The sequence below is a fragment of the Gavialis gangeticus genome, unplaced genomic scaffold (genome assembly GCF_001723915.1).
Source record: "Gavialis gangeticus isolate Ggan-Ray unplaced genomic scaffold, GavGan_comp1, whole genome shotgun sequence".
NCBI classification, from domain to species: domain Eukaryota; kingdom Metazoa; phylum Chordata; order Crocodylia; family Gavialidae; genus Gavialis; species Gavialis gangeticus.
Genome location: NW_017729032.1, coordinates 40,040,799 through 40,058,773, shown reverse-complemented (window position 1 = coordinate 40,058,773; position 17,975 = coordinate 40,040,799). Strand labels below are relative to the sequence as shown.

Below are 17,975 nucleotides of genomic sequence, written 5' to 3'. Positions count from 1 at the left end.
ATTCCCCACCACTTCGGGCCAGGGCTGGGGCCTGAATTGCTCCCTGTCTTCCCCCTGCTGCTTCAGGCACAGCCACCATTAACCCTCCTCCCCTTCCTGCTCCCCTGTTCCCTGCCACCTCCCCTCCCTACTGGCTGTTGTTGGGGGGGTAGGGGGAGTGGCGCCAGCCCCTGGCTCCAAGGAGTAGACCCCCTGCTGTGTCCCCTCCATTATGGCGGCATTCTGGTTCCCGTTGTCCCCCTGTGCCTCGAAAGAGCAGGGGAGGGAGGCGAGGCCAGCTCTGCTGGCCTTGCCCCCCTCTCCTCCGGCCCCTCAGTCCCCACTGTAATGGCGGCACTCTGCTGTCTATCCCTGTCTGTGTAGGGCACTCTGGCTGCTTAGACAGCCTATCAGAGCATGAATAATGCGCTACAAACAGACAGACTTAGGCTTCTTTTAATATTAGAATATTAATATGCAGTGCTTCTGACATGCACCCCCTGCCCCAGTTTTGTTTATCTAGTGTGCTGGCACTCTGGCACTTTACAAGGTACACCTTGTGGGTTTTTTGCTTCTCCAGCCAAAAATGTTGCCTACCGCTTATTTATGCTGTCTTTTTTCCAATTTACAATTGTTTTACATGGCTACCATAACTGATGAAATAATGTGTTATGATTACTAAAGGTTTTGATGTTATTTTAATACCTATATGTATGAAAAAATTGCAGGTGGTACTTAAGGCTGTAACATTTTAAATTGGTGGTACTCAGTCTGTCAGAGTTTGCAAACCACTGACCTAGACACTGGTTTAGGAGTTTACTACAGGTCCCCTTCCCCCCACCCACAGTTCAGACTTGTCAATGAATAGGGCTGTCTACAAGGTCTTAAGAGATTTCATTAATCATGGACGTTGTTTAATTATGGGACACTTCAGTTTCCCTAACTAAGATTTGGCTAGTGAACACTACACATAATAGTAGGTATAGATATTTTTGGACAAGTGACCAATTGATTTCTTTATCAAGTGGCATCTGGTGATGAGAGGAAAGCTAGCCTAGGAAAGCTAGTAGCAAGGATCTTGTAGAAGAACTAGTTGTGGGAAATAAACTGGAGTCAAGCAATTATCAATTGACTTGGTTTAGATTAAATTGCAGGGGAGACAAGACCAAGATCTTGGTAGATCTTAAACTTCAGAAGGGCTAATTTTTGGGAAATTAAGAAATTAGTTGAGGTTGACTAGATTTCAGCACTAAGAGACATGAGTGTGTAAGTGATGCAGTATTATTTTAAGGGAAAAAAAAATTGGGACCTTACATCTGAAGCAAAAGGAAAACAAAATTGGCATGAAAGGACTACAGACCTGCATAGATCAGGGTTTTCAACCTTTTTTTAATAGGTGTACCCCAGCAGCCAGACATGGAGCAGGGTGGGAGGGGGTGACATGTGGCTGGACATGGAGCGACAGCAGTGCAGGGTGGTAGATGGCAGCCACCATCGCATGCAAGCTTCGCTTCCCCCCACTGCATCTGGACAGCGCCTTTGTGGCCCACAGAGAGGCACAGCTGCCCTCATCCCTGCCCCCCCCCAGCCCTGGTCCTGGGAGGCAGTAGTGTGGGGTGATAGGTGGCAACGCTCCTTCCCCATCCGCCCATGTGCATCCCCTAGGGCCTTCAAGCATCCACCTGGTTGACAACCCCAGCACAGAAAAACAAACACCTCAAACAGGCCATTAAGAATAAGCGGTGTACTTAGAAGTAATAAAAATGGGAGGAAGAAAGAATACCTGTCCGTGTCTAAGAATGCAAAAATAAAGTGAGAATGGCCAAAGGTTTAGTTGAGCTTGACTTTGCAAGAACCATTAAAGTTTATAGCAGGATTGGGCACGTAAATGAACCAGGAGGAAAGAAGTGAGCAACTATATGCTGAAGGAAGGAATGGAGATGAAGGACATTGTGCAAGAGCTAAACAAATGCTTTGCCTCAGTCTTCAGTAAGGATTAAGATGTAACTGAAGATATTGGCAGGCTGCCATATCTGAGTGAGAATTCATGTCTGAAAATTTCTACATCAGAGGAAGAAGCAAAAATAACAAATACAGTTTGGATACCCGAAAGACTGCCTGAAGAACTGTGATGGAGGCTGCAGCTGACAGCTACATTCCCTGGGCACAAGTAAACACTGTACAGTAAGGATAAAGCTGGACTGTGTGGCAGACAGAACTTTCTCTAAGACTGTAAAATGAATCCCCCCACAATTCTGAGCCTTCATAATCTTACCACTTTCCACTTCAAGTGCAAGGCATGTTCCTTTACCTTGCCTTCTCTAGCATAGGTACACAGTAATTCATATATTGGTGGGAGAAAAGGCAAGGCAACAGGCACAGACAGACTGCCATTGAATTTATAATATAACTTGAGATTCTAAGACCCAAGTAATTGGATATGTACAATGAGCTAGAAGTATTAATGCATTCCCACACACTCCAGAACAAGTTGCAAGTGCCTCTTACCCAGTAAGGTCCCAGACTGGTAGCTAGCTATAGCTGATCTTCCTCACCAATTTTAACACCAAAATATTAACTTAAAACTCTTGCAAAAATGCTTGATAAGATCCTATCCCAAATCATACACACACTTCTGTTTGACCTATAACTACAACCCTTTTAGTTTAATAATAACAAATCAGGACAGGCCGGAGTACAGAATCTTGCTTTATGTTGATAATACTGTGATTCTCTGATCAGAACCTGAAGATCTCGTTCCTAGCTATATTAAACTTATTTAATGTGTTTGGACACCTTTAAGGATTTCAAAATTAATTGGACTAAGTTGGAAATTCTGAACATAACCAGACATGTTTATAGAGGAATATGAGCAGAGGATTCAGAGGGGGTGTGGTGCCATGGTCACACCTCCCTTTTGGGTCATGCTATGAGAACAGCAGCCAGGGATTGTTTTTTTTAAGTCCTCAAAGCAGGTAAAAATCCCCCCACCCCCCAGCACCCCCTTCCTTCCTCTCCAGGCTCACAGCATTTTTCCTCTCCTCCTTCCCCCTGCCCACCGCTGCTGTTCCCAGATGACCCAGGAGTGAAGTGAACTCTGGGGCTGGTCCTGCCTCACTCCAGCCAGGGTGCATGTGGAATCAGGCTCTGCCAGGGATAGCAGCAACAGGTGAGTTCCCTCTCCCTGTCCAGTCCTCCTGGGTGTTCTTCACGCAGCCTGGCAGGAGCAGGGCAGGAGTGGCTCTGGAGCTCCCTAGCCCTTTGGTCATCCGGGAACAGTAATGGAGGGCAGGGGGCAGGGGAGTGGAATGGGAGGGGAAGGGACGTGCCACTGAGCATGAAGGAAAAGGAAAGGGATGCCAAGAGATGGGGAAGGAGGATTCTTACCTGCTTTGGAGGCTTAAAAAAAAACCTTAGCTGCTGCTGTCCACCCCAGTGTGGGGGGGAGGCTGAGAGCAGGGATGCAGCCACCCCAGCAGCACCGTCATTGCTCTCGCACCCTACTTTTATCAAATCCTGGATTCACCTATGAAGATGAGCTAACTGAAATGTCAGGTGGCAAACCAAATATGAAGTCCTTATGAATACTCATCCGCTGTGGAATGAAGCGTGGTCAAAATTAATATAAAGTTCACTGAGATAGCGAGAGATTTTTGGCAACTGGACAATGCTGTACTTAGTCTTTTGGGACCAGGTTAATATTATCAAACGACTGTGCTTTTCAGCCTACTGTAGGTTGCAAGAAGATTTCTGGTTACTGTTCCCCCATTTTATATTTTGAACATGAACCATTTTTCAGGTATTTTGCTGAGGGGTGTAAATTGTAACTCTGGCATATCTGATAGGTTTAGATTCCCTATCTTGCAGCATTGTTTATATGATCAAGCATCCCTTTGCAATCATATTAGAACACCTTCTCCCTCCCTTCCATCCCCTCCTCCTCCATTTGCTGCTGCTTTTTCCACTGTCCGAGGGGCAGGGGAAGCTTCAGAGTTGCTTTTGCCTCCCCCAGGTGTATTTGTGGGGAGGGAGTGGGTTCCCCCATAATCCACACCCCCCTCAGGAGTAGGCATGGGAAGCCACTGCTGCTGTTGCTGCTGTAGGTGAGCCCAGGCCCCATGCAGCCCAGCTTCAGCAGGCAGGAGCAGCTCTCAAGATTCCTGCACCCCTGGGACAGTGCAGAAAGTAACCATGGCAAGTAGGGGACAGGTGATGGGGACAGGAGAAGATAGGTCTGTGAGCATGGAAGGGAAGGGGAGATTCTCTTCTGGTTTGGGGACTTTTTTAAAGTCCCCAGTGGCTGCAGCAGCACAGATCAGTTGGAAAGAGGGGTGCGGCCACACCATTGCACCTCCTGTAGATCTGCCCCAACAGATGCCTAATCTAGCTGCATGTCCCTGCTTGCAGCTTAAGCACCTCCTGAAGAACATTTTTGGTCCTGATGTCCAGGGATGCCAGACACTCTGAAGTTGCTGCTGATATGGAAAAAACTCTTTAGTTTGTTTGGCCTGCTATAGCCTTTTTTATGACTTCCTGGCCCAAAAGACTCTACCTAATGCATATTATCTACACCAGGCTTGGAACAAAGATTTCTGTATGTCCTTGAACCTAGCCAGGAGCAAAGTGCCTTGTAAAACAGTAAAAACTATATCATTGATCTACAATAAATGCTGATCTAGTTGAAATTTTTTTCATTCACACTGGTACCTGCAGAAGCTACAGTATACACCCTTTGCCAAATGAGACTGTGGCTGGAGATTTGGATCTTCCAGACCTGTGCTGCCTTGCCTGTTGTGGGACTATCCAATGATACAGTCCTTTCAACTAGAGGTTTGTAGGAGAATTAATTTGATACACCTTTTAAAATTATTTCCCAGGACTTCATTTTCTTTATATATCCCAAACTCTTAAAAACTCTCTAACTCGCATACAGTTTGGTTTTCTAGAGAGAACAACTTGTCTTGCAAAGATTGAAAAGTGGATTACTTCCAGAAATAGAAGTCTGGCATAATGATTTATAACGGCTGACCTACCAGCTGTAGAGTGGGTAACATTTCAGAGATGAGGGATAACAGATAACTTTTTTCAAAGATTTGGTCTGACATTCTAAAAATGCTTGCTAAATCCCCAGTAAATAGAAACTAAGGTGTCTGTCCCCCTTCTCTACCCGGCTCCTTTTTCTCTCTCCTTTCTTTCCCCTTCATTTTCTTTTTCTGTTCTCCTTTCTTTTTCTGTTCTCTCTCTTAAAAAAAATTCCAATCATAAAAAACCCTATAAAAACAAGACCTTTCACTGTCAGTCTAGGGGCAGACATTCAGAAAGCCTGAACCTGACTTGATTCAATCTTTGCAGGTTAATCTAACCTGGCTAGGCTAAATCAGTTTTGTAACTGGACAGACGTCCCACAAATGCAGGCACATGCCTGCAGTGCCTCAGGCTAGAAGCCGGGGGGCACTAGAGCAGCCCTCCCTTCCACAGCATGGAGGTGAGGGGGGCACGGCTAGGCTTGGGCAGGAGCTCCAATAGCTCAGCAGGGAATTGATATCAGTATTTATCACCCAATTAAGAAAACAGCAGAGGGACATTACCAGCTACTTGTTGATTCTGCCTGTTTATTCTACATATTGACTCAGCACGGACCGTAGCCAGCATGTGGTCTGCTAGCTAATACACAGATACCTCCTCAGCAAGGCAGAGGGGAGGGGGGAATTCCTGCTTAGCAGGGAGTGGTGAGGGGAGGAGAGAAGCAGCCTACAGTCTCTGGAGCTCCATCCAGGGAGCAGAGGGGAAGGCCCAGCCCCGCTGTGGAGCAGAGAGCCCTTCCCAGCCCAGAGAGCATGCCGAGATTCTGAGGGTGTCTGGTTTATCTTAAATCAGCAAGGGGTCTGGGACAGACATTGCATAAAGCGGCTTGAGCCAAAGCAGTTAAGTCTGATACTACATTCAACCAGGTTTATCTCAAACCAGTTTCAGCCATTCTCAAACTGATTTATGTGCCCTGAACATCTGGGCTAGGGACAGACATTACATGTAAACCAGTTTAAGTGATCAGAAACTGGTTTAAACCTGTAACAGAACAGATGTTCAGTGCCCATAAACCAGTTTCAAAATGGCTGAAACTGGTTTGAGCTTCAAACCAGTTTATGCAATGTCTGTCCCAGACTCTTTACTGATTGAAGGTCATGGGAGACTGGTGCCTTCTGAGTCAGGGGGAGCGCTTCCCCATTTATGCAAGTTACAGCTGCACTTAATTATTTGCAGCATCAAGACCTCTATTAGTATAATTTTTAGCAGTTCCTGTGATTTAATAAGAAAATAATTTTATCTGAGCCATCAGGTTTTCCTTATTAAGATGGAAATTTCAGGAGTTAAAGTAACATTTTGAAAGCACTGTCACTTGGGAGCATAAGGAGTTATCAAAAAATTTGTGCTTTTATTTTCTTATTATAAAAATACACTTAGAACTATAGGCTTTTGCAGTTGTAATATATACTGCTTCTATGCCATAGGTTACTTTAACATTTTCTGTATTTCAGAAGCTTGGAAAGAGGAACATACTTGGTAGATGCAGACTAGCATGATACCTAGGATTAGTGCTTGTGATACTCCTAAGAATTTTTCTGTCCAGCACTTTTTGTAGGTATAAGATCAGGTTTCCATCTCGCTCCCATGGTGGAGATAAAGTTTCAAAATATAAAATTGTTCTTCCACCTAACCTCAGGAGTATGCATTGTTGGAAATATTAATACATCTCTCATAACCTCTTAACAAAGAATAGTCATGTTGGTACTAATTTATAGAGTTCAGCAGCAAAGGTACTTAACAAGTCTATGGACAAAAAGAATTATGTACTAACATGTACCCTAATTTAATAGCATTAAACTTGGCAAAAGCAATCTTTTCAAACTACACCCTTAAGCTATAGTCTCTCAGGTTTCCTATTGCATATTCTGCTTTAAAGAAATGTACTGTTTTGTAGTTTTAAAATATACTTAACTCTTGCTAACATAGTACTTGGATGTGTGCCAATTCCACCTTGGAATTTCAACTGATAAAGAAGGGAGCAAACAAGTAGGTGCATATTTTTTATAAATCCAGGGATAGGCTTTGTCATCTTAGATAAGATGAGATGGGTATTATTTATATGTCTTCTAGCTTATAAGAGAAATCTGAGGAGAGGAACAAACCTGTCTTTTGTGTTGCAGATTGAGTCTTTAAAACATTATTGTAAACCCTTGATTTTCAGCCCTGTTTTTCAGTGCAACAAAAGAGATTTTTGTTTGGATGTATGATTGAATGTGAGTTATTGAAAGCTTTGTTACTAATTACAAATTAATTTTTAAATGATATCAACAAGCCTATTATGTACTTTATAAATCCATCTTTAATTAAAAGTACAAGGACAGAATAAAAACAAAAGTATGCTGATGCTCCTTTGATGCTTCTTGGAAAACCTTGGATTCTGACATGACAACCAAAAATTTTGCTTTTGACTTTCAAATAAGCAGGTAGGAATGTTTTATGCATCAGTCATGGTATTTGTAGCCTAAAGCACTTTAAATTCTGAAGCATAAACCTTGTGGGTATTTAAATGTTCTACCTGCCATCAAATGATAACATGCAGTAAGTGCAGTCACATGTGCCTTGGATAGATTTTTTTAAGTTAGCTCATACTTAGCTCATATTACTGGCATTAGGTGAAAGGTGGCATGGAAGTAGAAACAAGGAATGTTACGTTTTTAACTATAAAATACTTTGTCACATAAGCAGTAAGCATGAAACACAGTGTGCTTGTTACTGATGATGCTGAAAGCTAAATAACCATTAGTATTAAATCTTATGAATAGACTCTTGTCTTTCATCTTACCTCTTCAGCTGGATAAAAGACACACAGGCTATTTAGCTGTTATAAGAATAGTTCTGTTGAAATCCTTGTGGACTTCCAAAAAAAATCTCTCTTCATGTTGCTTAGTGTTTTGTTGTGTTCAAAGAAATGCCACTCTGCTAGTGGTGAAAGAAGAATGTAACACAGAAATCCACCACATTGTGTGGGTTTAGGCTTTATAAAAATGCAGTAGTTAAACTGAACTGATGTGTATCTTTTGTTTTCTGTACAGCTATTTCCTCCCAAATAAAAAAAAAAAATACAGTAAAATACTAAGCTGTTTATAGTGGTATAAGAAAACTGAGATCTAACAAATAGCCTTATAACAATATAAAAACATTTGCATAACTGCTAGTTGCTGTTTCAGACATATTTATTAATAAATTTGTTACAAAGCAGAATCTACAGGTTGCTAGAAATTAAGTTTCCCAAAATAACCCAAAAGAATTAGCTGAAATGCAAATACAAAATTGATTTGAAAGAGAAGATTAACCTAAACATGAAGGTTGCTATGTATTTAACCAACAGTTGTCTTAATAGCTAATAACAGAAAATACAGAAAATTATTTTGTGCCGTATTATTCAAGGTGGCATTACCATGCTATTTAGTGTCATGCCTATTATACAATTTAAATAATGCAGAACACCTATAAAACTAGAAAGCAATCTCCATTTTTTTGAAGACAGCTGTTAATTCCTATCCTAAATTAGTACTTGAATTATACTATATCCTAATCAATGATAAGTAATTTTAAGTTGCTATTGCCAGCTCAGTTAGCTAACTTAATAGTGTTTTTGCTCTAACTAGTACATGGCAGTTCCCTTGAACACCTTCATAGTCGGACTTATAGCAGGAAGTTTAGTGCCTGACAAACAGTACAATACTTTTTATTTTTAAGTGCCTACTGGAGCAAACTACTCCGTCATGAATTATGGGAGTAAAATTAGAGGAGTGATTTTTTTTTTTTCATATGTAAACCATAATTATCCCCACATTTAACCCCATGATTAGTGTTTTACCAAAGGAAGAGTTAAATGATGACCCTGTTTATGCCCAGTGTTTAGTGCTGCTTAGCAGCTACATTTTCTGCTTCTGATAGTTTAAGTACAACACAGGTCACAATACATTGTTGAAGAGAATTGTTCAGCTTTTCTTTAGGATTTTGAATTTGCTGGCTGCCACAATAGCAGAATTGCAAGCAACTTCTGGGACATTCTGACTCAAATAAGCATTTGTTTGTTTGTGTTGAATTGATAATAATCATAATACAAGTGTATTTAATTTGTTTTATAGGAGCCAGAGCTGGAAGACTCAGATGTTAATACAATGTTGCTGGTACACTTCTTTGGAAAAGCAGGAAAGGACAAACTTCGCTATTCTGAATTTTGCAGGTAGTGTTTAAGCACTGGTAGTCATTGATCACAGTCATTCTCTATAACTCCAGATTATGTAATTGTTAATAGTTTGTTTCTGCCTAGTCAAATCACCATATAAGGAATAGAAAACCTGTGCAAAAGCATTAAAAATGTTACCTCTCATTGCTATAATAGTGGGATACAGACCCTTTCCCTACTCCCCCAAAAGAATACCATTTTAAGTAGAAGGTTCTCTCCCAGAAGACTCCAAATTGTTTTACAGACTTTACATGTATAGCAATGATTTCACCCACTGAAATGCTCTTGGAATAGAACTATGCATATGTTCATGCACAGAACTCAAATTTAGGACAGGAAGCAAAGAATACCATATCCAGCTGAAGCTGCAGTGGACTATCATGAGACTTTCTTCCCTGAAAAGTGACAGCATTTCCTTCAGGATGCAAAATATTTGTTCTCTCACGCAGCAAGCATTCTCTTCCCAAAGGTTATAATGGAAGTCAGAAATTAACAAAGAAACTCTAAGAATAATGACAGTCATTCAGCTAATTAAAGCAATAATACAGAATTAAGGATTGCAAATCATTTAACTAGAAACACACTCACTACTGTGTTGTGTAATTGTTATGGTCAGAAAGGATAATATTGTCCTCTCAGGGCAGAGTCTCCTTACCTGGCCACTTTCAACTTGACAGCCCAACAGCATAACTCATCTTAAGACACAAATGCAACTTATCCTTATCAGTAGCTAAACCCATCACTTTAACACCTTAATTTAGTATGCTTCAAAAATCTCTGGTACTGTGGGACAAAAATATTTGCAACCATATCAAGAATACCACATCTTCATGTGTAGCATTGACCCCCAAAGGTATTTATGTACCTAGCTCTCATTGAAATGTTTCACAACAGTGAATTAATTGAGAGTTAGACATCTAAATAGAAGTGAGGTGCTTAACTCTTGTTGGGGATGTTAGCCCTTGGTCTTACGTTATGATCAAAGAGAACAAATTATTTACACTATTGTTAACATTGCTTTTCAAAGATATTGACTGATGATTCAAATCTGCTAAAATTCAAGTCCAATAATGTGTATAATTCAGTTTCTGTTCAGCTGAAATGTAATTATATTCAATCTCTACTATTAGGAATAAATGCCGTTGCTCTCAACAGAGGGTTCGGAAAAGCCAGAACAAAAAGTGGCATTTTTCTTAACACTATAAAATGTTTCCTCTCCACTGATTTGGGCACATACCAGTCTTCCAATAAACAAACCTTTCTCTTTTGAAGCTCTTGTCTCAGTAGAACTCTAAATGAGTCAAATTAGGTGTAACTTGTCTGTAGCTCCCTTCTCCGTAAATACAGTAGGCCCGCTAATGAAACAAAGGACAGAAAGCACCAGTAAAAGGTTGTGTTTGCATATACAGTATAAACTGGAATGCCTCAGGTTTTAGATAAAATCCTACACTGACCCAGTGAGGCATGACATTGATAAAACTATGTACCTAGTACGTTCAGAAAATGTAGGTTAAAGACCTTTGCCTACCACACAGATAGAGGCCTGTAATCAAAATCAAACTCCCACATCTTGCTCTTAAAGTTTGTGGGATAAGTGTAAGGTTTAATGCAGGTAATTTTTCAATGGTGGCAGTTATTTTTCATAGAGTTGGAATGTGCCTCTTTATCACTGTATATACACACTCCATTTAAGTTGCGACATGACAGCGGAGTTTGTTTAACAGAGAAGGGTGAATAAAAGGATCAGTGTCTTTTTAACCTGTGAGGAGATATCACTTTTCACATGATTTTATTTGCAAGTAAATCAAGCACATCATTTCTGCATTGCTATTGTTCAGGGAAAATGTGATTTCTATCTGATGGCCTCTCACAACATTTTACCTCACACGGGAAGCTATTGTTGGCTGTTTGATCAAAGTGCCATGCTGTTTTTACAAGAGATGACTGATGAGCTATACAGACATAGATCATTGTCAAAAGGGAAAAAGAACAATGGCAAATGCTTTTATCATTTTCCAAGTACTTGCTAGAAAGCTTTTCCATTGATCAGAGTAGTACCTAAAAAAAAGTTGGAATGATTAGATTTGTTTAGGACATATTAAAACCTGTCACACCAGTTAAATACACAGGTATCCATGTGGTCTAGATTCCTTTAAAAAAAAAAAGGGTATGCTTCCTTGATGAAATGTCACCATGTTTATGTTAGGTTAATATATTTTCTTTCAGAAAGTTGAAATGAATTTCCTCACCTCATTACTTACTTTTTAATTATTCTCCTTGCTCAATTTTTCCGGCTGAATTAAAGACACCCTTTGTAATTGTGCAGTCACCTGTATCTTCATTTACACCAGTGTTATCCAGCCTTTTCGGCCTGATGTCCAAATATTTTAAACAGGTCAAAGGGCCATGGTTGATATTTCAGGGAAGAACCTCTCCAGCCAGCTCAGAGCTGATTGTCAGGTCTTGTACCTCCATTCCTGCAGCCCCTGGCACAGGGGGCATGTTGGGTGCAGGAAAGGAAAGTAGGTAGAACATTGGTATGTTGGCTCTCTGTGGTGGTATGTGATCTCTTGCATCCAGGTGATACAAGAAAAAATAGGCTCTGGACTGCTTTAACCTTTGCCAAGACTGAGATAGAGAATCAAACTGGTTGTTGGTTCTACACTTCTTTTTTTCTGTCTTTCCTGGGCTGGGCTGGGCTAGTATGGCATGGTAGAGGGGAGGGACTACCTTTAGATAGTTTCATTCTACCTTCCATATTTACTTGACTACAAGTCAAGGTTTTTTTTCTCCTTTTAATGTAGGGGAAAAAAGCCCTTCTTCTTGGACTTAAGTACAAGCTGGCAGGGAGGGCAGACAGCTGCTGTGGCTGCATACACACCCCACCTTCTTGCAGCCTCAGGCCCCCTGCTTCCCTTCCCCCTTCTCCTCACCTCCCCATCCCTGCGGCCTCTGCCCCCACCCTCCACTTACCCTTGCTCTGGCTTGGGTCCCAGCAGGTTCTGTCTCTGCTGTAGCCTGGGGCACAGAACATGTGTTTGCTCCAGCTCCAGTGTGGTCCCATAGCAGCAGCAGCTCAAGGTGGGTCCCAGAGCAGGGGCTGGAGATGTCATGCCACCATTGCTGCTATGGGATCATGCTAGGGCTAGAGCAGAAACATGCTCTGTGCCCTAGAGTCTAGCAGAGACAGAGTCTACCAGAGCCTGAGCCACAGTAGAAGTAAATGGTGGGGGTTGGGGGACAGATAGGGGAGCAGAGGCTGCTGGGAAAAGGGGAAATGAAGATGCAGGGAGTAAGCTGTGGGGGCAGGCAGGGGGAAAGATGTTGGAGGGGGGCAAGGGACAGGGGACAAGCAAAAAATCCCCCCACTCTCCCCTCACCACCTCTTCCACCATTTGCCCCTCTGCACCACTGCCGCCACCTCCCCTGCCTAGCCCCCCCACCACCTGTACCCCTAGTATCCCCTTATTGCCTTCCCCCCGACACTGCTTTCCCCACTGCAGTGATGGCAGAGATGAATTTAAGATGACTCTCCAATAATTAGATTCTATACATGAGAAATTACACACACACACACACACACACACACACACTTTTTCCATGAAGATAATCTAATTATTGGAGGGGTCATAAATTCAGGGTCATCTTGGATTCAGGTAAATATGGTATGATGATCACTACTATGTGTTAAACCTTGTAGGTAACATCAGACTTGCTGGACCCCAAAAGGAAATTTTCATCTTCTGGGTTATAAAATTCTAAACTTGGGAACAGAAAGTTATAATAATTCTGGAAATGTTTTTGTCATACACAGTCGTTGTCTCTCAGGTTTTAGAAATCCAATAGGCATTTTTAGTCTTCTGTCAATACAATGTTTTTTGTGCTATGCATTTCAATGATGTTATGTGCACTTTTTCTGTCATCATAGCATTTTCCAGGGAGGGCATGGGTATTTTTTGAATGACCAGTATTTTTTCCCTGAAAATGTCTAAATAAAAAATTGAAGAAAATTTAGCTCCAAATAACAGAAGGAAAAACATACTTAGTAATTGGCCTGCAAACATGTTGCTTGCTCCCCTAAGAGTTTAGAACTGCTTTGAATCTTGCCACCCACAGCATGAAATGTAAAACACTTCTCAGACCTAACCTCTCCTGAAATAAGCCACAATGCCCCTCAATCTCCCCAGAAAATGAAAGAAAAATGTGGTACAAACCCATACCAATAAGATAGGATATACCAAGAACTTCTATTTTTTTTCCTGGGGTGGTTTGTAGATGGAACCCTTTCAATAATGGTTTCATGATTGGTTGGCTTTTAAATGTATATAAAAAATAATTTTTATCTGTAAAAGTAACTTTCAGTTCACCTAAGAAGTTTTCTTACCCCTTTTTTGGTTCTAAATTTTCACAGACAAAAATCTCTCTGCCATTAAATTCTGCTTATTCACAAGTTCTGTTTCTTTTTTACATTGCACTTCAGTATATATGCCCATGCTTACCTACATTTGTTTCTGTTCACCATTTTGGTGGGATTTTTTGCTTTCTCACTTCTGAAGTTGTTAGTTGGTCAGTTTTAGATTTAAGTCGGAAAATGATGGGCTGTGTAAACAATTCCTACATCATGCAGGAGTGAGTTCTAGTGCTCAACCTTTTTGCTCAGTGGGCTAACTGGGCAGCGCCTGGTCCATCCACGGGCCGGATCTGGCTGGTGGTCCCAATCCACCCAACTGGGTCCCGTATGGGGCTTGACACAGCCCCATCCAAGCTCTGTGGCCAGTGGGGGAAGAGAGGGTGGCCTGGCACCAACCCAGCCCTGTGTGGAGGAGAAGGAGGTGTGGCCTGGCTCCAACCCAGCCACATGGTGGGAAGGGGGCCTGGCTCCAACCCACTGTGGGGTTTGGGAATTTGAAGCAGGGGAGGGTGGCAGTATTAATTGCCACTGCACCCTAGGGTGACCACCCATCCCTAATTGGTCAGGACAGTCCCAGATCATCAAGTCCCAGTCCTGGGCTGTATGACTCTGGGACAGCATTTGTCCCAGATTCGCAGCATCACACAGGGATCCTATTCTCCCCTTGCAGGCGGGCAAGGGGATACAAGGGGTGCTGCTTGCATGTGTGTGTTCACACACATGCACATGGCTGGGAAAGAGCCAGGCAGCCTGGAGAGCAACTCCCTGCAGGTAACCCTGTATGCAGGTAGAAGAGATATGGGGGGGGGGCAGATTGAGGCTCCCATGGTGAGGGAGGAAGTAGGGCAGGGGATGGAGGCGCTGCCCAGCCAAGGCAGTGCACGAGGCCCAGGGCCAGGACAGTTCTGAATGTTAGAAGATCCTAAATGAGGCGCAGTGTGGCAGGATGCCTCTCTAGGGGTGGCTGTGAAGCCCCTGCTGCCCTCAATTTGTGGGCAATTACCCTGTCTAGCCCCCCACTACACCTTGATGTTTATTTTAATGAGAGAGGCTGCCCCAGGGCTTCCTAAATTGTTCTTCCAAATGACCACCAGGTGCATGTGATCTCTGCCTTATGGGCTAATTTAATGGCTCCATTCCTCCCCTACACCATGCCCCATGCCTCGCAAATGACATCTTCATTAATGTTTTCTTTCCCTTAAGCCCCCTTCTGGGGTGTCTGGACCCTCACTGGTCCCACACTCTCAGCCTCTCACTAGCTAGCTAACCTCCTCCCACCCCAGTTAGCCCTAGCCCATACCTGCCAGTGCATTCACAGGCTGCCTGGCCTCTTAAAGTGGCAAGCACCCCAAGTGCCCTCCCACACTCAATATTTAAGTGAAAACCAAAGCAGAGGAGGATGTGTCCACAGCAACTTTTCTTGTTAGGTTTGCAGGCAGCTGCCTTTGATCATTTAGATCTTTTTGAAGGGATGAGACTTCTTTCCTTCATAAGAGTCCTTGCAATTACTAAAGAGTGCTGCTTTCATATGCCATGATGCTATACAAACATTCAGCACAGAAGCAAAATTGTGAGGAGGAAACTTGCCCTAACCTTTTTGTGGTGTTTCATCTTGCTACTTCGTATGCTGTAAGGAAAATGGAAAGCTAGCATTTCATTTTCACACTAGAGGAAACGCTAGAGCTCTGAGGTTCCCCAGTTTCATTAAATTTTCACTTTTATTTAAAAGTGAGTTATTAAAGTATTTTTAAGAGACTGTCTCTGTATGTAAAGCACTTTCCAGAACAGGAACCTGGGCTTAATAGGGTTTCTGGATGCCATCATGACACAATTTAATTAATTACAAATTAAGCTTTTTGGGCTCCAGCCTGGGGATTCTGATAAAAGAGGCTAGATGAAATGAAGTACTGCCTTCCCTCTGCCTTCTTTCTTGTAAATTATTGATTTCTCTAATTTTTCTTTTGTTTAAATCTGGCCTTGATTCTAAGCTCAGAAACTTTCCTGTGGAAATAATTCCAATCGATTTACTAGTAGCATTACTTTGGATTTCTACAGAGGCAGCTGAGATCAGAAACCTTCTCCTGTTGTAAAGTTCTAGTTGTGTTGAAATACATGGCAGTTCTCCTACTGAAATCATCAGAGCCAGGATTTCACCCTATTTTCTTAATTTTTCCTTAGGAACTATGCACTGTTTAAGGAATATAAACTTTTTTTTTTAGTTGAGATTCACCATTTTGAATAAGCTTATTCAGAGATCTAGGCAATGCATGGGAATACATTCATAATAATGTGTGTTAATGATACAGATGTGACCAAGCTTATCCCATTTTGAAGGTTTATAACTTAGCTAGACATTTTTCAGATAGAAGTTATTTAAAAAATTCTTATTAGGATTTTAAATTCTCACATTTGGGAACAGAAATGACCTAGACGGCTGACGTGATGATTTATATTATAGTAACTTGAAATAAGGGAGAATATTGAATCTGAATGTTAAATTGCATTGTTCCATTTTTGTCCTGAGTAGTATTGGGTACTATATGAAATCATCCCACTCAGGCTTGCCAAGAGCAAACCTACCAAGTTGAAATTAATCACCCCTTGAATTCTTATAGTACCCATCTTTAAGAAAGCGAAGGAGGAGGATATCGGGAACTGCAGACTAGTCCGTCTCACCTCAGTCCCTGAAAAAATCACAGAGCAGGTTCTCAAGGAATCCATTTCTAAGCACTTAGAAGGAGGGGGAGGTGATTAGGAACAGTCAGCATGGATTCACCCAGGGCAAGTCATGCCTGACCATCCTGATTGCCATTTATGATGAAATGACTGGCTCTGTGGATGTGGGGAGACCAGCGGATGTGACATACCTTGATTTTAACAAGGATTTTGATACAGTCTCCTGCAACATTCTTACAAGCAAGCTAAGGACATACAGGTTGCATGAATGGACTTGCAGTGGGTGGATAGAAAACGGACTGGATTGTCGGGCTCAGAGGGTAGTAATCAGTGCCCAATATCTAGTTAGCAGCTGGTCTCAAGTGGAGTGCCCCAGGGGTCATTCCTGGGGCCATTTTTGTTCAGTATCTTCATCAATGACTTGAGATGGGATGAAGTGCACGCTCAGCAATTGTGCAGATGACATCAAGATGAGGGGCGAGGGGTAGTAGGTATACTGGAGGGTAGGGCTAGGATTCAGTGTGACCGACACAAATTCAAGGATTGGTCTAAAAGAAATCTTATGAGATTCAATAAGGAGAAGTGGTAAAGGACTGGACCAGGCTACCCAGGGAGGTTGTAGAATCTCCATCCTTAGAGGTTTTTCAGACCCTGGTAGACAAAGCCTTGGCTGGGATGATGGATGACCTAGTTGGGCTGGTCCTGCTTGGAGCAGGGAGTTGTACTAGATGACCTCCTGAAGTCCCTTCCAATCCTAATTTTCTATGAGTCTATGATTCTTCACACCTAATTAAGCAGTGCTCACCTCCACCTCCATATGGGTCTGAGTACAGCAAGGGACATTTGGCTTGGCCACAGGAAGAAGGCACTGTTTTCTGAGGGTAGGCAAGAGTCTGTACCCAAGAAATACCTCACACTAGTTTCAGTGCATCAGACATGATGATTTTTTAGATGACAAAAGGGTTTGGGATGGAAGGGAGAAAATGCCAGCCAGCCCCTTCCTCCTCCTACTGGATTTGCTGCCTTCAACTGGCAAAGAACTGGGAGGGGTTCTCCATCAGCAACCTGCAGTCCTCTAAGGTGCAGATGTGTTTTGTTTCAGTTACCCAACCCTCCTTCTGTGTATAGTAGCTAGTGATCTGTGCTGCTAGGAGCTGGGTTTGACCAATTGCCTGGAGTATTTAGGGATGAAGATTTTTTCCCGTTATGCAATATTTGCAGGTGCTTTAATGGATTGTTCACCTCCCTCGATGCATTGTGGGGGTACACTTGCAGCAAAGACAATCTGGGAGTCTTGTGTTTAGAAATAATATAGAGTTCATCACATTTTGTGCCTGGTGCTTAGTGGGGTATTTGTCCAAGGTCATTAAGAAATAAAATGACTTCAGCCATAAGTGTGGGTAAGAGTGTTGCCATGTGAACATTAGGTAAAGTTGTGCATGAATTGCCTTCAGCAGATTCAAGAAAAAGAAAGTTTAGATTCTCATGTGAATATTCAGTACATTCATATATCTCACAGTTAGTGTAGATAAAGGCTAAAATGGTCATCTCCTAGAGGTAAATGAAACCAGGGTTTTACTGGTAGAATTTGTACCTTTAAGGGCAAGGGGGTACTTAAGGTGTTCTTCA

General features: G+C 42.2%; 1 protein-coding gene across 1 annotated transcript in view; it reads left to right on the top strand.

Moving 5' to 3' along the window:
- The window catches only part of MICU2 (mitochondrial calcium uptake 2), a 129,911-nt gene that overhangs the window by 103,951 nt on the left and 7,985 nt on the right, over positions 1-17,975 (top strand). The window contains exon 7 of the mRNA XM_019524813.1: positions 9,159-9,256. Within this exon, the coding sequence (XP_019380358.1) occupies positions 9,159-9,256 (98 nt within the window). The remainder of the gene's footprint in view (positions 1-9,158; positions 9,257-17,975) is intronic.